Raw genomic sequence first — 21,545 nt, forward strand, 5'->3', positions numbered from 1 at the left:
TCTTTACATTCTGAGTTCAAATTTCACCGATGTCGACTTTGCCTTTCATCCATTCGGGGTCGATTAAATAAGTACCAGTTACGCACTGGGGTCGATGTAATCGACTTAATCCGTTTGTCTGTCCTTGTTTGTCCCCCTCTGTGTTTAGCCCCTTGTGGGTAGTAAAGAAATAGGTGTAGGAACAACAAGCAAGTGTATTAGTTTAATGCTCGGGAAGAATGGTAAAGTCTTTTACATTTCAAGCCTGCACTCTTCGACAGAAAGGATTAATAGGGGAAAAAATGGAGAGAGAATGGAAAAAAAACAGAGAGAAAAAAAATTATTTTGTTGAGATTTATGGTCCAACATGATGAAATAGCCAGAAGAAAAAAGGCTGAATGAAAGGGAGATAATGACAGTGACCCGGTCGAATGAATTTGTTCTTGCACACATGTGTGCATATGAGAAGGGTGTATGTATGAATGAGGGTGAGGGTGTGAGTATGTATGTGTGGGTGAGCTGAAAAATATGTGGACTTGTGTGTGTATGTGCGTAAGTGACCCAGTGCATACATTACGTGGAGTGATATGCATTACATGTACTGGTATGTATGTGTGTATGCATATGGATGTGTGTAAATATATGTGTGCAAACGCATATATTAAGGCGGCGAGCTGGCAGGAACGTTAGCGCACCGGGCGAAATGCTTAGTGGTATTTCGTCTGCTGTTACGTTCTGAGTTCAAATTCTGCTGAGGACGACTTTGCCTTTCTTCCTTTCGGGGGTCGATAAATTAAGTACCAGTTACGCACTGGGGTCGATATAATCGACTTACTCCGTTTGTCTGTCCTTGTCTGTCCCCTCTGTGTTTAGCCCCTTCTGGGTAGCAAAGAAATATATATGTGTGCAAACGCATTGCCATGGGTGTGTGTGTGTATGCGTACAAATAACATAGTGTATGTGCTATGCGTTTTGTGTATTTGTGTGCACATGTATGGATGTGTGTATATGCATGAGCATACATATGACATGTGTATATGTGTGAGGTTAACATGTGTGTGTGTGTGGGCATGTGTAAAAGCTTGAGTTCAGCAGTTGATAAGTGCTTGTTCAGGTGGTGTGAGCACATGTGTATGTGTGTGTGAATGTAACCATATAGTGCACATGTGTACGGTGTATGTGGGCAAAAGTTATCTGTGTCTATGCATGTTGCATGTGTTTATAATCTAAGCAATCACCACAGTAACTCTTCTTAGAAGGGGATGGCAGCGTAAAGGCTACACCTTCGAATCACGCAAAGAATGCTTGGTTATATTTCTGCTAATTTTTATAGAAGCACTCTACAAATCCAAGGCATGTGTACCAAATACATATGTTATAATATTCACACATTAAATAAGATGATTTGTAAATCAAATTAAAATGCCTGATGAAATGAACTGGCTCTAAATTTATTATATACCATTGCATAACTTTTGATTATAATATAAAATGAATGCTGTCGTTCATTGAAACATACATAATATAAATTTGACTTTTCTATTACTTAATTAAAATTGTATATATATATATATATGTATGTGTGTGTGTGTGTGTACATGCAAGCATACATGCCTACATGCATGCGGCTATGGGTGTAAATGAATGCGTCTAAATTAAGTTTATTGGATCTTACTTTCACTTACAATAATTCATATTTCTATTAGAATTCTTAAGTGACAAGTCTAACGATAATTGATAAATGAATATTAAGTTAACAAAATTCTTAAATTTTTACAAATATTTCTAAATTTATATGAACATATATAGAACTAACTTTCCTTACAAACACATATGCATGCTTTCATATATATATATATATATATATATATGTAAAAATATATATATATGTGTGTGTGTGTGTGTAAATATATATATATATATATACATACATACACACGCACCCATATACACAGGTGCATATACAAATATATATACACATATACATATACAAACATGTATATATATACATATGTGCACATATGCATACAAACATACATGTACACATTCATCCATCCACCCATCCATGCATGCATGCAGCCATGCCTACACACCTATGTACACATGTACATACATACCAACTCACCTACCTACCTACATACATGTATACACACATATGTAGACACACACACACGTGCATATATACATGCTTGCATGCATATGCATGCACACATACATGCACATGTGTGTGTATGAGAGAGAGAGAGCATGTGGGTTTGCAATTGTGCGCCGCATGCATGTTTGAGTGCATATCAAAACCAATCTCAGCATTTACAACATATCATCACATGAGGTACGTCTATCAGATTATTGGATTTTTAAATATCCGCTCTTTAAATTTCATAACTATGTAATTTGAAATTTCTTAATTGTAAACATTACTGGATAATGTTTATTATATTTTACGTTTAATTATATTATGTACCTTTTTTTTTTTTCCGTTTCATTAAATTCAGTTTCATTGTAATATGATTAATAATATCTTAATTACTCGCATGTTATAATTATTGGCTTAGAAAATGTGAGGAAAATTTCTTTGCAACAATAGATTAAAGATAAATACTTTCACTGCAATAATTTACATGCAGTCCTTTCAGATTTTGATTTCAATTCCTGCCAGGGTGAAAATTTATGTCCATAAATTTTCCGCAGTGCTTAATGAATCATGTAGCAAAATAGAATTGGAGCCACAAGAAAAAAAATGGTTGTCATTAGAAAGGTCATCCAGTTATAGAAACCATGCCAAGGTAGATGTGGAGGCATATGGCCTAGTGGTTAGAGCAGCAGACTCGCGGTCAAAGGATCGCAGGTTCGAATCTTAGACTGGGTGATGTGTGTGTTTATGAGTAAAACACCTAAGCTCCATGCGGCTCCGACAGAAGGTAATGACGAACTTCTGCTGACTCTTTCGCCACAACTTTCTCTCACTCTTTCCTCCTGCATCTTGCAGCTCACCTGCGATGGACCGGCGTCCCATCCAGGTGGGGAACCTATACGCCAAGAAAACCGGGAAACTGGCCCTTATGAACCAGGCATGGCTCAAGAAGGAAGAAGGAATGTCGAGGTAGATGATAGAGTTTGGTGCAATTCTCTGGCCTGTTGGTTCCTATCAAACTGTCTAACCCATGCCACCATGGCAAAACGGATGTTAAACAATGATAATACTAATGTTGATAATGATGACGATGTACCAGTGATATACTGAGCACAGTGCATAGATTTATTCCACTCATTCTTTTAGCAAGTACATGCATAAGAATCGAACCACTAATCCAGAAATGTGGATACCATGCAAGAATTCAATAAAAATGTTAAAACTGAATTTTAGCATAACTTATACAAACTGCCATCAGTTCTATTATCCATCTTTGCATATATATATATATAGGCGGCGAGCTGGCAGAAACGTTAGCACGCTGGGTGAAATGCGTAGCCGTATTTCATCTGGTGTTGCATTCTGGGTTCAAATTCTGCCGAGGTCGACTTAGCCTTTCATCCTTTCGGGGTCGATAAATTAAGTACCAGTTACGCATTGGGGTCGCTGTAATCGACTTAATCCATTTGTCTGTCCTCGTTTGTCCCCTCTGTGTTTAGCCCCTTGTGGGTAGTAAAGAAATACATATATATATATATATATATATATATATATACATCAACATTAGCACTGAGTGCAGTAGTGGTGGCATTGTCATGATCACCATCAATTTACATGGGGTAGCATAGGGTTTTCTCTCCAGCATTATCTCTGACCATTTGGGTCAGTCCTTTTGCCATCTTCTTTGTGAGGTCCATTCATTGTCCTAAGATTGGTTGTCACCACTTTTTCTCCTGTCCGTCTTGGTTGTCTGCTTCTGTCACTTCCTTCTATTCAGGGCATTTGATCCTTTTTTTCTCTTCCATTTATTTTTTTTAATTAACAGTCGCAGGAGTGGTTGTGTGGTAAGTAGCTTGCTTACCAGCCACATGGTTCCGGGTTCAGTCCCACTGCATGGCACCTTGGGCAAGTGTCTTCTACTATAGCCTCGGGCCAATCAAAGCCTTGTGAGTGGATTTGGTAGACGGAAACTGAAAGAAGCCCGTTGTATATACATATATATGTATATGTATTATGTGTGTGTATATGTTTGTGTGTCTGTGTTTGTCCCCCCAACATCGCTTGACAACTGATGCTGGTGTGTTTACGTCCCCGTAACTTAGCGGTTTGGCAAAAAGAGACCGATGTAATAAGTACTAGGCTTACAAAGGCGGTGCTCCAGCATGGCCAAAGTCAAATGACTGAAAGAAAAAGAAAGAGTCAACTGTCATCATAGGAATTCTACAAGAATTTGAAATTTATTTCGAAGACCCTCTCACTGTTGATTAATTGCTACACACAAGCACCCATGCAGCATCAGGTAAAAGTGTCTCTGTGTGGTGCCATGTAAAAGCACCTGTAAGATGCCATGTAAAAGCACCGATATGCATCACGTAAAAGCACTCATGGCAGTGCCACATAAAAGTACCCGTGCAGTGCCACATAAAAGTGTCTGTGCAGTGCCATATAAAAGTGTCTGTGCAGTGCCACGTAAAAAGCACCCAGTACACTCTGTAAATTGGTTGGCATTAGGAAGAGCATCCAGCTATAGAAACCATGCCACAGCAGACTGGAGTCTGGTGCAGCTCCTCTGATTGCCAGCCCTGGTCAAACCATCCAAACCCATACTAGTATGGACAACAGACGACGACGACGATGATATGTCTTCTCACTTAAATCGCCTACAATTTCACTGAAGGCATCAAATGGAATTCCTTTTCAGCACATTGAGAATGTTCATTTTTTAAAATTTTTATCCCTGTTGGCAATAGAATTCCTCCCACCTTCTTTCTTTCAAACCAAAACACTTGTCTTTGTTAGGTTTGCCAAGATCTCTCAATTCTAAGTTTTACATCCACACTTGACATTTCTTGTCAAGTTTTATGACAGATTCAGCTGTGGAAAATCACAGATCCTACACTAGAGAACTATAACCAACATAAGGACTGAGAATTGAACCGTGAGGAACACCTACATGCATGCCAAATGTTTTACTGAGCTCATTGCTAACTTGCACTATCCTGGCAAAATCCCAATATATGAGTTGCCATTCATCCATACCCAGTTTACATTTTTTCAACAACAACAACCAGACTACAGGGAATATAAATTTCAAATTTTAGCACAAGGCCAGCAATTTTGGGGGGGAAGGGAGAGTCAATTACATCGAACCCAATGTTCTGGTACTTACTCTTTTACTTGTTTCAGTCATTTGACTGCGGCCATGCTGGAGCACTGCCTTAAATCGAGCAACTCAACCCCGGGACTTATTCTTTGTAAGCCCAGTACTTATTCTATCGGTGTCTTTTGCCGAACCGCTAAGTGACGGGAACATAAACACACCAGCATCGGTTGTCAAGCAATGTTGGGGGGACAAACACAGACACACAAACATACACACACACACACATATATATATACATATATACGACGGGCTTCTTTCAGTTTCCGTCTACCAAGTCCACTCACAAGGCTTTGGTCAGCCCGAGGCTATAGTAGAAGACACTTGCCCAAGGTGCCATGCAGTGGGACTGAACACAGAACCATGTGGTTCGTAAGCAAGCTACTTACCACACAGCCACTCCTGCACCTTATTTTATTTTCTCTGAAAGGATGGAAGGCAAAGTCAACCTTGGCAGAATTTGAAGTCAGAACATAAATACGGACGAAATGCCAATCAACATTTTGTCCAACATGCTAAAGATTCTGCCTGCTTACCACCTGGACCATAGAGAATATTATTCTCTGTGGATGGCATTGTTTTATATCAATGCTAGCTAGAATGGTTTGCTCTTTGTTAAGAACTTCTGTAAATGTTTCATATGAAGAGGGCTTTAGTTAGATCTATCCAGGCAGAAACCCAAACAGCATTAGATCTAAGCTAATATTTTCTTTCCTAATCGATTGTACTATAAGTCTTTCTGTTACTTTCTAAATTTGGTCCATCAGTTTGATTCCTCTGCAGTTGCTGCTTTCTAAAACATCTCCATTATTCTTGGAACGGTTGATAAAGAGACTGCTACGTAAGTTATCAGATATGAAGCCCCTAATTGCATTACCTAATTTACTATGCAAGTAACTACTGCATACCTTTACTTTGAGGGATATTTTCAGCATCTAATTTACAATCCCAGGTGGTCTGACTTCTTTGCTGATCCTTCCAATCTTTAATCACCTGATCACACTTTTGACTGTACACCTGTCAGTTTCAGAATTGGTCATCTGTGGGTTCTACATAGGTTGGTTCAGCCTTCTTATTCAGCAACCTTTCATAAGAGCATTTCCATATCCCTTTCTTGTCAGCATCAGTTATATATGTGTGTGTATGTATGTGTATATATATATACATATATATATATATATTATATATATATATATATATATATATATATATATATATATATATGTATAAAGACCCCCTTCGGTCATGAATGACCATGGGATTGCACCTAGAAAGTTACCCTCCAAGACACAAGTCCGGGCAAGGTTTTTTATGGAAGACCAGCAGTCGCCCATGCATACCAGCCTCCCCTCTCCACGCCACCAGTGTTATCCAAGGGAAAGACAAAGGTCGATACAGCTTTGACCAGTGACGTCGCAACTCATTTCTACAGCTGAGTGAACTGGAGCAACGTGAAATAAAGTGCCTTGCTCAAGAACACAACACGCAGCCCGGTCCGGGATTCGAGCTCACAACCTCACGATCGTAAGCTCGACGCTCTAACCACTGAGCCATGCACCTTCACATATATATATGTATATATATATATATATATATAATATATATATATATATATATATATATATATATGTGTGTGTATATGTATATAATATATATATATATATATACTGCATTAAATGAAGTAACAGTGACAAATGAAAATTCTGTAAACGATAATAATAATTATAAGCTTAAAGCTCATAAATGTTCACCATGTATTGGCTAAAGAAAATAGTTTAATATTGGGGCCTTGACAGAAAAAAATGGGTATTAGTATTTATGGTTTGATTCCCATGCATACTAATACCAACTCTTTTCCGTCGAGATCTTATATGCCCCAGTATTAGACTATTTTCTTTAGTCATTACATAGCAAATGCCTATAAGCTTTAGGTTTATAATAATTATTATTATGTCATCATCATCATTGTCGTCATCATCATTGTCATTTAACATCCGCTTTCCATGCTGGTATGGATTGAGTGGTTTGACAGAGGACTGGCGAGCCTGGAGGCTGCACCAGGCTCCAATATGTTCCGGCAAGGTTCCTACAGCTGAGTGCCCTTCCTAATGCCAACTACTCTAAGAGTGTACCGGCACTGGCACTGACCATGTTTGAATGGTGCTTTTTACATGCCACTAGGATGGAAGCCAGTCAGGCAGCACTGGCAACGACTACACTTGAATGGTGCTTTTTATGTTGTTACCACCATGAGACCAGTCAAGCGGCACTGGCTTCGACCATGCTCATATGGTGCTTTTTATGTGCCACTGGCACAGGAGTCAGCCCGGTGGCACTGGCATCAATCATGATCGAATGGTGCTTTTCCCATGCCACAAGCATGGGTGCCAGTCAGGCGGTACTGGTATCGGCCACAACAATGATTTCACTTGCCTTAAGAAGTCTTCGCAAGCACAGTTTATTTATGGGCTTAAATGGGCTGCTTATGCAACACTGGCACAGGCCACAATTACAGTCTCACTTGGCTTGCCAGGTCTTCTCAAGCACAGCATATCTCCAAAGGTCTCGGTCTCTAGTCATTGCCTCCATGTGGCCCAACATTTGAAGGTCATGCTTCACCACCTCATCCTAGGTCTTCCTGGGTCTACCTCTTCCACAAGTTCCCTCCCCTTTTTCAGACAGCTGTACTCATTCATATGTAACACATGTCCATACCAGCACAATCGTCTCTTGTACACCACCTCTGATGCTTCTTATGTCCAACTTTCCTCTTAGGAAACTTACATTCTGTCATGTCATATATCAAGTGATATATATATGAAGAATTATTAATAAGGCATCTAAGCAAAATATTTTGACAACTCTCAGCTAATACAAATATGTCAATACACCAGGTTGACAAAAGTTTTCAGATTGGTAATCCTTAGGCAAAATCTGAAGTTGAAGTCCATCATCAGACAATTTTGCAAATCCAAGGCTGCATTACCCAATTATGGTATCTTTTTACAGAATGATATATAAGAAAATACATAAATAATGGGCTTTACGCATTTATTTATCTATGCATCATGTTCCAGATGCATTTAGGTGTGTTCATACTTCAGTTGATTGAAAAAAGTGAATGAGCTTAGCAAATACTATCATCTTCAGAGTTTGTGCAATAACCACAACTGGGAATGTACCTAAAATTTATATCAGAAACAGCTGTAAGTCTATGATGCACACATAAATAAATGCGTGAAGACCATTACTTATGCCTTTTCTTGTAACACACACACAGAGACACACACAAATACACACACACACAGACACAGACACACACACACACACACACACACACAGGATCTTGCAGATAAATTGAGACCAATTTTAAGCAGTTGACTTCCTGAGTTTAACATTCCATTTTGTAACAAAACCTTGCTTGCTTGAAAATCTAATCCTCCTCTTTATTCTTCAGCTAAATAGTGAACTGATTCAACAACAGAATCATTCTGCCATTGTTGTTTTGGCCCACGCTGAGCACACTGCCAATAGAATTAGGTTGATGCAACTTCCTAAAGCAACAGTTTATTGTGTGTATAAACAATTTAAAGAAGTGAGAAAGATTGATAGAAAAGAACACAAGACTCAAAGAGATTCCAAATGCAATCCAAAGTTTCTCACTGGCTTCAAACACTTGATTGAAGCCAATCTATCCACATCCATGACCACTATTGCAAAGAAATGTTATGTGTCCCTTTCCATGGTGTCCAGAGCTGTGAACAGAAACCTTATTGTGACTAGCTATGTTCGATGATGCTTGCACCTCCTAACAGCCAAGGCCAAAGCAATCAGAGCCGAGAAATGCCCAAATCTTCTGTCATCATCAAGCACCAAGGTGCAGGAAAAACTTGAGAAGTTCACTGTGGACACTGAGGTGACTCACAGAAATTCTTGAATGATTGCATACAACCCTTCTGATACCCCGCTGTGTTTGAGACTAAGAATCCTGCCTCTGTCGTGGTATTTGGAGCTGTGGTGAGTGATGGAAGTGTCATGGATTCACACTTCATTGAGTCTGGTTTCAAGATCAGCACAAGGGAGTATCTGGACATCATGAAGAACTCTCTGTTACTTTGGATTGAGCAGAAGTTTGGGCTTTTACAATGTGGTACTTATCCAGGATTCTGCACCATGCCAGGTCTTCCTGAGTGAGAAGGCGTCATTTTTTCGCGAGGGCCAACATCTGACCCAGTAATAGCCCAGATTTAAACCTTCTTGATAAATTTTTAGAGGACATACTTCAAGCAAGGACCAATGCTTTGCCTCATTTGAGTGTCAACAGTTTGAAGACCTGCATCATGCATGCAACATGCAAAATCAAAAAGACAGCGGTTGCAACAGCTGCAAAATAATTTCATTCTCGAGTGGAGGCAGTAATTGCCCAAAAGAGTGGGTGTATAGTGTGATAAATGTTTTTGTTGTAACAAATGTTACATTAAATTTATATTCTGTTTACTACCATTATTTTAATATTTATAACCAGTTTTAGGCATTGTAAAAATTGTCTCAATTTATCTGCAAGACCTTGTATATATAAACTACAATGGGCGGCGAACTGGCAGAAACGTTAGCACGCCGGGCGAAATGTGCAGCCGTATTTCGTCTGCCGTTACGTTCTGGGTTCAAATTCCGCCGATGTCGACTTTGCCTTTCATCCTTTCGGGGTCGATAAATTAAGTACCAGTTACACACTGGGGTCGATATAATCGACTTAATCTGTTTGTCCCCTCTGTGTTTAGCCCCTTGTGGGCAGTAAAGAAATATATATATAAACTACAATACTTATGTGAAAATTACTTGTTTTCGTACAGTATTTTAATTTCAAAAAGTAAAATAAATAATTAAATGTGGAGGTTGGACTTCTACATGCAGCTAAGTACTATTGTGCAAGAAATGAGATCTAATTCATTACCAACTGATAATAATGACTGTCAATCCCATCAAGGGCATATTCGCAAACGAGCACAGCCATCTTGAATAAATTACTGAATTTTTCAATGCATTGGCTTAATGTGTATTAAGACATACATCATGTCATTGTTGTTTGACAGTATATGAGATGACCTGGTGTCAAGCAACCAGGAGGTCATCTCATACTGAGAAGTGTGATGAAAATCGTTCCAGCAATGTCCATTCTGTGTATCGCTGCCCCCACACCCCTTCAGATATTGTGTATCTAGAATAGATATTCTTTATATCTCCCGGGTGGGAGATGGGCTGAATCCTGGAAGTACTGCAATACCAGGCGAACCCGTGGCAAAGGCGGAGCAAGCCCCTAACACTTCGCCTCGTTCTAAAAATCAGTTTAATATCGATGGCCCCAAATAGGGACCGTATCAGATATTAAGCTGATAAGAACAGATACTACACTTTGATCTTAACCAAAAGGCCGAGAAGCGTGTACATTTTCTTTTAATAAATGATAGGATATAGTTTGAGAGAGATTTGGTTGTTATTTCTAACAGGTAGATCTTTCATGTAGAGACTTTAACAGTCATTATGTTGTTCCCTCATCATCATCATAATTTAATGTCCATTTTCCATGCTGGCATGGGTTGGACAGTTTGACAAGAGCTGGCAAGCTACACCAGGTTCCAGTTACCTCTTTTGGCATGATTTCTATGGCTGGATGGCCTTCCTAAAGCCAACCATCTTACGGAGTGAATGGAGCACTTTTTATGTGGCACCAGCACCAGTGCTTTTTATTTGGCATCAGCACAGGTACTTTCTACATGGCACCAGTACAGGTGCTTTTTACATGGCGCCATCATAGATGCTCTTTATGTAGTATCAGCACCAGTGGGGGTCACCAAGTAGCTTGCGAGAAAAAGGTTTCTCGGCTGAGAAGGGGAGTGGAACCAAAAGAAATGACTGCGTGCCAGGCAAGAGGTTTATACCAAAATCAATTTACTGTTGAGTGTTCGTGGATGCATCACTGTAAAATTCTTCACTTACCAATTATTAAACAAATAAATATTCAGTTATGCAAATACCATCTGACTAACAAACAAATACAAATACAAATACAAAAATACATTTGTATCTAAATCAAATGCCCTGCAACTTGTATGCAAGGGCACACTGGTGTGCCACAAGACGACGCTAGATGTGCTGTAGTGTAACCTGAATATAATTTTTTTCCCTATACTTTTAGTTATGTTTTTAGTTCAGATGTGTTACCAAATTTTGAACAGAATATAAGTGTACCACAAGTGAAAAAAGGTTGTGGATCACTGATCTAAATCAATAAAAATTGAAATGAAAAAAGAAACACCAAAAAATATCAACAGAGACAAAATAATATTACAAAATGTAAAATTTTTTTTAAAAAATCAATAAATAGTTATATCTTTGAAGAATTAAACTCACCTTCAATGTTGACTTTGCATTTTTGCTATCAACTTTATCAAAGTATTCAAATATCTGCCTATATAGTGTGTTCTTGCGAATCTTGTCGTCATCAGGAGGCAAATAGTTCCGAACTGGTGGACCGATGTCTTCATATAATAACTGTATGATACGCAAGGCTACTCGGCGTACGTCTTCGGAACTATGATGGAGACAAGCAACGGTGCAGAAGTTCATAATATCTACAACAGCCATTCCTGGTGCATTACTGAAAAATTTCAACATCAAAACGGAGATAAAATATCCTGTGTGTAAAAATTATTAAAAATTGTATTTATCAATTATGGAAATGTATTAAAAATTAAAAAAATTTTTTTTTAATTTAAAAAAAAAAATAATAATGATAATAATATAATAATAATAATAATAATTATTATAATAATAATAATGATAATGATAATGATAATGATAATGATAATAATAATAATAAAAATAATAATAATAATAATAATAATAATAATAATGATAAGCATTGTCGCTGTGAGAACTATTACTACCTATGTAGTAATAGTTTTTTAACTTAAAAAAAAAAAAATGAACGAACTATTGAGTTTAGTTTAATGGCCTACCAATATATACTATGAGTTTCTTTGCCCTAGGAGTCGAGAAGACACTCGGCAAGAAATGGAAGCAAATTTGAAAGAAGATAATAATAATGATAATAATAATAATAAAAATAATAATAAATGATGACATGGAATCACATACAGCATATTTTACAGCAAGACAACTGCAGAAGTTCTTAACAAAGAGCAATCTGCAGAAGACCCATATTATATAGCCTGGTGGCTCCTAAGGAATACAGAACACTTAGGAGTGTTGTACAAGCCATGTACAAAGGTGAGATGATTAACTGAGTGCTAGGTGGAAAATTATATCTTTTAATTTTTATCTTTTACTTGTTTCAGTCATTAGACTGTGGCTATGCTGGGGCACCACCTTGAAGAGTTTCTTTTAGTCAAACAAATAGATCCCAGTACTTATTTTTTTTGTTTTTGTATAAACCTGGTGCTTATTGTATTAGAATCTTTTGCTGAACCGCTAGGTTACAGGGACGTTAATGCATCAACACCTGTTGTCAAGTGGGGTAGGGGGAAGACAAACACAGACACACACACACTCGTGTATATCTACTACTTATGTGGAAATCTGTGGGTGTGTTTGTTTGTGGCATCGTTATCTAACTCTTCCTACATCATTTTATCAATTTTGATGAAACTTGACACATGAGTAGAACCCATGTCTGGAAAAACTAGTGACATACTTAGATTGTTGAAAAAAATCAATAGAAGGGGCCCCTGCAAGGGATTTTTATATCTACTACATATAACTAATATATTATTTTTAAATATCAAAGGGAAATAACTCATTAATGTTCGTAAATTATTTTATATAAATCAAATTCAGTATGCTTATTTCTTATTTGAACTATTTGTGTTATTTTCACAATTTATCAAGTACAACACTTAAAGTAGTAAATAGTATTTTCCTAAACAATAGATCCACTTATTTCAGTTAGTTACTTATTCACAAATATACCAACACTAGTGCCACTGAGGGTAATATTCTCTGCAAATACACAAAAACTTTTTTCAAAGTTATTAACTTTGAATTGTTATTATCTCATATCTGATTAGCTTGTTATTATGTAACATACTTCACGATTTTAGTATACATACATTATTAGTATTTCCTCCTACATTCTATATACTCTGGGAATGTACTAAAGCCCTTTTTGGGGCTATTTTATTTGAATTCTTACTATTGGGTAATTAATTTCATGTTATTACATAAGTGACTTCACAATTTGGGTGTTCATAACTTATTGGGAATTTCTAAAAACAAGATCCTTTGTAAGACAGTTTGGTATTCTCAATAAATGAACAACAACCGTTTTAAGGGCAACATACTTTGTATTGTTATTACTAGATTAGTAAAACAATTGTGAGAACAGAACCAAGGGATAAGCCCTGATTTCCCGAGAAATACCAGGTACATCAGCTAGTAAATATATATGTTTACTAGCTGATGTACAGACTTCTTTCAGTTTCTGTTGACTAAATCTACTCACAAGGCTTTGGTTGGGCCAAGGTCATACTAGAAGGCATTTGCCCAAGGTTTCACACAGTGGGACTGAACCCAGAACCATATGGCTGAGAAGCAAACTTCTTATCTCACAACCATACCTGAATGAATCAAATCTACGCACATATACATTAATGACCAAAACTTATATTTTATCCCCTCATTGTGCCACTACCACCACCACCACCACCCATCCTCAGGCCTTACACTAATCACTATACTCTGAATCCCTTCCTCTCCAAAACATCACCATTGTGCTCTCTTTTTTTGTAAAGTTCAAGAGGAAAACATCAGACTCACTGGTGTAGGAAGATTTGCAAAGATCAGAGGCATTGCCTTTTCCTCAAGACTCAGCAAGAATAAAAAGAATAATGGTGATTTGAAATAAGGTGATATACTTTACTGGCCATTGAGGATGTGGCATAAAAGCTGCCCAATGTGGACCTTCTCCAAAACTTGGAACTCCTGGAAATGGACCACCATTTACATCAATGCTTTCATCAGCTACCATCATTTACAACCTAACTTTAAAGCTTGATCAAGAGATCTCTGTCTATCTACCTTGTCAGCCAACCTACCTACATACTTCCCTCTCTCTCTCTCTATATATATATATATATTACTCTACTCTTTACTCTTTTACTTGTTTCAGTATATACATATATACATGCACTAGCACTATGACCCGGCAACAATGGGTCTTTAATGCTAGTATATATATATACTAGCAGTATCGCCCGGCGTTGCTCGGGTTTGTTTCGACCTTTTAGAATTGGAATTTTTGAAAAAGTAAAAATTTTACATTATGTAGCTTGTTATTGTCTTTAAGTGAATATTTTTCTGGTTGAAATACACCGAAAAATGGCGACACAGCAGTAAAAAAATAGGGATTTTCATAGAAAAAAAAGCACCTTTTTGATGTAAATAATTTTTGGTGTTAACATGGTCCGATTTGGATTTTTTCATCTATGGAAGGAAGAGCAAGCCTTCTTCTATCATACTCTCAATTTTTGGTTAACTTGCGCCGCAGGGTCTTGGAGGAGATAGTGTTAGTTGAAGGCTGCCAAACCTGCCATACACAGACAACTTCAGCTTTATATATATATAGATATAGATATATATATATAATCAGAAAATGGAGAAAACCTTAGATCAACAAGCACATCAATTGAACTATATTTATTGCTTAATATTTAATACAGAACATGGCATAACATTTGTGTCACATAATTGTTATGCCATGTTCAATTTATGTCACATAAACGCTATGCCATGTTCTGTATTAAATAATAAGCCATAAATGTGGTCCAATTGATGTTCTTGTTGATCTGAGGTTTTCTCCTTTTTCTGATTATTTGTATTTGTTTCCTGATAAACTTTTGTTTATTCTGTTATTACCTGTACTCTACGAGCATAGCGTACCTGCATACCCATGCCCTGAAATAACATGGATAACAGATACAGATATTATAATTGCTAACTCTGCTTACATTTATATATATATAGGAGTGGCTGTGTGGTAAGTAGCTTGCTTACCAACCACATGGTTCCAGGTTCAGTTCCACTGTGGGGCACTTTGGGCAAGTGTCTTCTACTATATCCTCGGGCCAACTAAAGCCTTGTGAGTGGATTTGGTAGACGGAAACTGAAAGAAGCCCATCATATATATGTGTGTGTGTCTGTTTGTCTGTGTTTGTCCCCACCCCACCTACATCACTTGACAACCAATGCTGGTGTGTTTACGTCCCCGTAACTTAGCGGTTTGGCAAAAGAGACCGATGGAATAAGTATTAAGCTTACAAAGAATAAATCCTGGGATCGATTTGGGTGACTAAAAGCGGTGCTCCTGTATGGCCACATTCAAATGACTGGAACAAGTAAAAGAATAAAAGAATTATAGGTCACTCTGCCACAGATTCAGAATATCCAATCCACTTTTTCTGCTACTGGAACAATTAGGATAAACTGTAAATAATGGATAATTATTTGGAAGATTGGGAGATTGGAAGAATGGAGTAGCTGAACTCTTATAAAGAGTAGCATATTGGGTGAGACAAGAGGTCGGCAGGAATCACTGAGAGGGCGTTTTGGAGTCTTGTGAAGTACATTGATTTTTACTTTCGTTTTGTTAATTATATATTCAACATTTGCCAAGGATATAAAAGTTCCTCACCAAAGTCTGCTCCAGCTCAGCAAATTTGACTGAAAAGTGACATTTAACAATTCCAGCAACAAATAACAACCAGTAACCGAAATAAATTGTACTAATACCTATTTCTTTACTACCCACAAGAGGCTAAACACAGAGGGGACAAACAAGGACAGATATGGGTATTAAGTCGATTACATCGACCCCAGTGCGTAACTGGTACTTATTTAATCGACCCCGAAAGGATGAAAGGCAAAGTCGACCTCGGCGGAATTTGAACTCAGAACGTAACGGCAGACGAAATACCTATTTCTTTACTACCCACAAAGGGCTAAACACAGAAGGCACGAACAAGGACAGACAAATGAATTAAGTCAATTACATTGACCCCAGTGCGTAACTGGTACTTATTTAATTGACCCCGAAAGGATGAAAGGCAAAGTCGACCTTGGCGGAATTTGAACTCAGAACGTAATGGCAGAAGAAATACCTATTTCTTTACTACCCACAAAGGGCTAAACACAGAGGGGAAATGAATTAAGTCAATTACATTGACCCCAGTGCATAACTGGTACTTATTTAATCGACCCCGAAAGGATGAAAGGCAAAGTTGACCTCGGCAGAATTTGAACTCAGAACGTAATGGCAGACGAAATACCGCTAAGCATTCTCGCTCGGTGTGCTAACGTTTCTGCCAGCTCACCACCTTGTACTAATACCAGCATCATGCAGTGAGCATGGATTATAACATGTGTCACAACGACCCTTTTTTGCCCCTTTTTTTACAGCAACTACCTGTTTATGGATAATCCTATTTCCTTGTACAGCATCTCTACTAATTCAGCTCGGCTTCGGGCAAATCTGGAGAACACCGACATCTTGAATGGTTTCACACATTCATTTGGCACTATATTAGAAGCCTGAAATTTAAAGCAGATATTTTCTTTCCTTATTAGAGATACAATTACATAATAATAATCATATATGTATGTATGTATATCATCATCATCATCATCGTCGTTTAACGTCCGTTCTCCATGCTAGCATGGGTTGGACGGTTCGACCGGGGTTCTGGGAAGCCAGAAGGCTGCACCAGGCTCCAGTCTAATCTGGCAATGTTTCTACAGCTGGATGCCCTTCCTAACGCCAACCACTCCGTGAGTGTAGTGGGTGCTTTTTACGTGCCGCCTGCACAGGTGCCAGGCGGGGCTGGCAACGGCCACGGTCAGATTGGTGTATTTTATGTGCCACCGGCACGGAAGCCAGTCGAGGCGGTGCTGGCATCGGCCACGAGTCGGATAGTGCTTTTTACGTACCACCAGACCAGGGATCCTGGCTGGTTCAATTCGATTTCGATTTCGCTTGCCCCAACATGTCTTCACAAGCAAAGGGGGTGGTTGCATGGGTGCCTGTCGTACGGTCGCATTGGAGTATTTTACGTGCCACGGCCACGAGTCGGATAGTGCTTTTTACGTACCACCAGACCAGGGATCCTGGCTGGTTCAATTCGATTTCGATTTCGCTTGCCCCAACATGTCTTCACAAGCAAAGGGGGTTGGCATGGGTGCCTGTCGTACGGTCGCATTGGAGTATTTTACGTGCCACGGCACGAGTCGGATAGTGCTTTTTACGTACCACCAGGCCAGGGATCCTGGCTGGTTCAATTCGGTTTCGATTTCGATTCGCTTGCCCAAACATGTCTTCGCAAGCATGGGGGGTTGGCATGGGTGTCTGTTGTCGGATGAGGTTCTATATCGACTTCGCTTGCCTCAACCGGTCTTTGTGTCCAAGGGAGGAAAGGCATTCATAAGTGGGCTGGGCTCACTTGTCCTGCCTGGTCTTCTCACGTACAGAATATTTCCAAAGGTCTCGGTCTCGGGTCATTTCCTCAGTGAGGCCTAAAGTTCGAAGGTCGTGCTTCACCACCTCGTCCCAGGTTTTCCTGGGTCTACCTCTTCCACGGGTTCCCTCAACTGCTAGGGATTGGCACTTTCTCACACACCTATCTTCATCCATTCTCGCCACATGACCATACCAGCGCAATCGTCTCTCTTGCACACCACAACTGATGCTTCTTAGGTACAACATTTCTCTCAAGGTGCTAACGCTCTGTCGAGTATGTACACTGACATTACACATCCATCGGAGCATACTGGCTTCATTCCTCACGAGCTTACGCATGTCCTCAGCAGTCAGGCCCATGTTTCGCTGCCATGTAGCATGGCAGTTCGTACACACGCATCATACAGTCTGCCTTTTACTCTGAGCGAGAGGCCTTTAGTCACCAGCAGAGGTAAGAGCTCCCTAAACTTTGCCCAGGCTATTCTTATTCTAGCAGTTACACTTTCAGCGCACCCACCCCCACTACTGACTTGGTCACCTAGATAACGGAAGCTATCAACTACTTCTAGTTTTCCCCTGGAAAGTGACGGAAGTTGTTTTCTCAGATTTTCGGAGGTTAATGCTCCCGAGCATCTGCCACATACAAAAGCTATCTTCCCAGTTAGCCTACCTTTGACATTGCTGCACCTCTTATGTGTCATAGCTTACACTGGTACATCTTATAGAGTTTCTACCTACACCTTTTCTACAGATCGAGCAGGGCCATCTTCCTGAAGATATTTGTGGATTGTCTACCTTTCTACTTATTAGTACTTTGGTTTTAGCTAGGTTGACTCTAAGGCCCCTTGATTCTAAACCCTCCTTCCACACCTGGAACTTCTCCTCCAGTTCTGATAGTGACTCAGCAATAAGAGCAAGGTCGTCAGCGTAGAGGAGCTCCCAGGGACAGCCTGTCTTGAATTCCTCCGTAATTGCCTGGAGTAGTATATGATAAATAGGAGGGGGCTGAGTACTGAACCCTGGTGGACCCCAACCTCTACTTTGAATTCTTCTGTGTACATGTTGCCAACCCTAACCTTACTTACGGCATCTCTGTACATGGCTTGCACAGTCCTCACCAGCCATTCATCTATCCCTAGTTCCTCATTGACCACAAGATAAGGGATCGGGGGACCCTATCAAAAGCTTTCTCCATGTCAACGAAAGCCAGGTACAGGGGCTTATCTTTGGCTAGGTATTTCTCCTGCAGCTGCCTTACCAGGAATATAGCATCAGTGGTACTTTTCCCTGGCACGAACCCAAACTGCATCTCATCTAAACTAACTCTCTCTCTAATTAGTTGGGCTATGACCCTCTCCGTAACCTTCATTACTTGATCCAACAGCTTGATACCTCTGTAATTGTTGTATCTAGGCATCACCTTTACCTTTGTAGCAGTTGACTAGTATGCTGCTGCACCAGTCATGGGTATGACTCCTTCGTGTATCACCTGGTTGACTATACGGGTGACTAGGTTATAGCCGACACTGCCAGATATTTTGAGCATCTCTGCAGTAATTCCTGATGGGCCTGGGGCTTTCCCTGTCTTCATGCTTCTAATTGCCTTAGCTACCACGGAACTATCAACTCGGATAGCTGGTCCCTCTGTAGGGTCAACATTCGGCAGACTCTCTTATCCCATTCATTTTCCTCATTCAGTAACCTTTCATAGTGGCGTCTCCAAGCTTCTCTCTTTGCATCCTCATTTAGCGCAAGTGAACCATCCTCCATGCGAACACATTTCTCTCCTACCACATCACGATTCTCTCTCACACACTGTCTTGCAACACGAAATACCTCAAGTCTTTCATCCTCACGGCGCAGGACATTGGCAAATTTTCTCTTATCTGCTTCCCCTCTGGCTAGATAGACCCGTCTCCTAGCTTCCCTTCTGGCAGTCTGATACCCTTCCCTGCTACCACCGTTCTTCCAGGCCTTCCAAGCCTGTTTCTTTTGTCTAATAGCCCTGTCAACAATATTGTTCCACCACCACGTTATTTTGGGTCTTAAGGGGACTTTGCACCAGCCACAGATCTGGTCACGGCTTTCAGCAGGTTGTCCTCAGAAACGTCCTCCAGTTGTCTTCTACCCATGTGTAGCTATACCCCCTTCCACTTCGTCAAAGGCTTCAAGTAACATATCTCTAATCTCTGTCCATTCGCAGGGGCTTTAAGCTTCCAGACCCTTCTTCTCCATGTGGTCGTCTTCTAGTCGCCCTCTTAGTCCTGATCCTAAAGTCACTAACTACCAGTCTATGTTGTGGGGGTGCATTCTTGCCTGGGAAGGTTTTGGCATTTATAAGCAGCCATCTTTCCCTTTTTCTGGCAAGGATGTAGTCGATTTGGCTAGTATGCCGGCGCCCGATCGGTAGGTGACCAGGTGGCTTGTTGGTTTCCTGAAGTTAGTGTTGCAGACCATAAGACTATTCGCATCGCAGAACTCCAGCAGCCTGGTTCCCTCCTCGTTGCGGGAACCATAACCGTAGCCTCCATGTACGCCATGGAAGCCCCCAGCATGTCGTCCAACATGCCCATTGAAATCACCAGCCACAAAGAGAAGGTCCCTGTCGTTCGTCGATGAATCACCAGCCACAAAGAGAAGGTCCCTGTCGTTCGACGATGTATGTGTGTATGTATATGTGGGTATGTATGTATGTATGTGTATGTATGTATATGCGTGTGTGTGCATGTGTATGTATGTATTCATTTATTTGCATGTGTATGTATGTATTTGTGTGAGTGTGTGTGTGTATGTATGTATCTGTGTGTGTGTGCATGTATGTATTTGTGTGAGTGTGTGTATGCATGTATTTATTTGTATGTGAGTGTGTGTATGTATGTATGTATTATGCATGCATGTATATGAAACAAACATTAAACTTTTAAAATATGCATTTTTAAAGAAAATATTGCAAATATGCAATTTTGCTTTTTCATACTTACCTTAATTTCTGGATACTGTGCAATTTCTAAAATAAATCTTTTGGCCTCTTCCCTTGTCCTCAATGCCTGGAAAGAAATATATATTCTCATATATGCACACACACATATATATATGAATATATATATATATAATATATATATATATATATATATATAGACAGACAGACAGATAGATAGACAGACATGCATATATACATGCATATGATATACAAGAAGGTGCTCAAAAATTCCTGGCTTTAAAGGTATCGCGAAAGGCCTGGTTGAAGGCCCAACCTTGAGTTCTTCTACAAGACTTAGAAAAACTTCTACAAGGCTTAGAAAAAGGTGTGAACTAGCTAGTTCACTCTTTGACCTATCAACTTCAAGATGGTATGATTTTAATATATTCAGCCTTCTGGCCTCATCTTGAGGCCCTGTTCTTTTCTCTTCCCTTCATTTATTTTATTTTATTTTACATATATATATACTACGGAGATGTACTTCCATAGCAAGTGATTTGATCTGAGATTGTGTGCCGAAACAAAGACAATTGCAGCGTAGAAGGTGTTTATAAGCCATTTAAGAAACACACAAAAGCCGTTCAATTTTTGTCAGTGAACAGGTCGCGGTCTTAAAGCGATGAAAATATTTTGACAAATTAAACTTAAATGTTGAAGTGAATCGAACGGCTTTTGTGTGTTCATATATATATATATATATATACTTTATTTAAAGCAGCAGAAAATTCAACAAAACCTGTTACTCTGAGTTTCCCGTTGCCGTTCA

The 21,545-nt window shown here is 39.4% G+C and overlaps 1 protein-coding gene and 1 non-coding gene across 2 annotated transcripts in view; both read right to left on the minus strand.

The window, feature by feature from the left end:
* LOC115222571 (centrosomal protein of 104 kDa-like) overlaps positions 1 to 21,545 on the minus strand; it is a 185,608-nt gene that overhangs the window by 63,492 nt on the left and 100,571 nt on the right. Inside the window, exons 16-18 of the mRNA XM_029792847.2 lie at positions 20,781 to 20,846; positions 16,753 to 16,877; positions 11,685 to 11,931 (exon numbers count right to left, since the gene is read on the minus strand). Coding sequence (XP_029648707.2) covers positions 11,685 to 11,931; positions 16,753 to 16,877; positions 20,781 to 20,846 — 438 coding nt within the window. The remainder of the gene's footprint in view (positions 1 to 11,684; positions 11,932 to 16,752; positions 16,878 to 20,780; positions 20,847 to 21,545) is intronic.
* LOC115222706 lies at positions 10,523 to 10,716 on the minus strand. Its single transcript, XR_003882743.1, has one exon. It is a non-coding gene; the product is annotated as a U2 spliceosomal RNA (small nuclear RNA).

Source organism: Octopus sinensis, linkage group LG20, assembly GCF_006345805.1.
Source record: "Octopus sinensis linkage group LG20, ASM634580v1, whole genome shotgun sequence".
In the NCBI taxonomy this organism is placed as follows: Eukaryota; Metazoa; Mollusca; class Cephalopoda; order Octopoda; family Octopodidae; genus Octopus; species Octopus sinensis.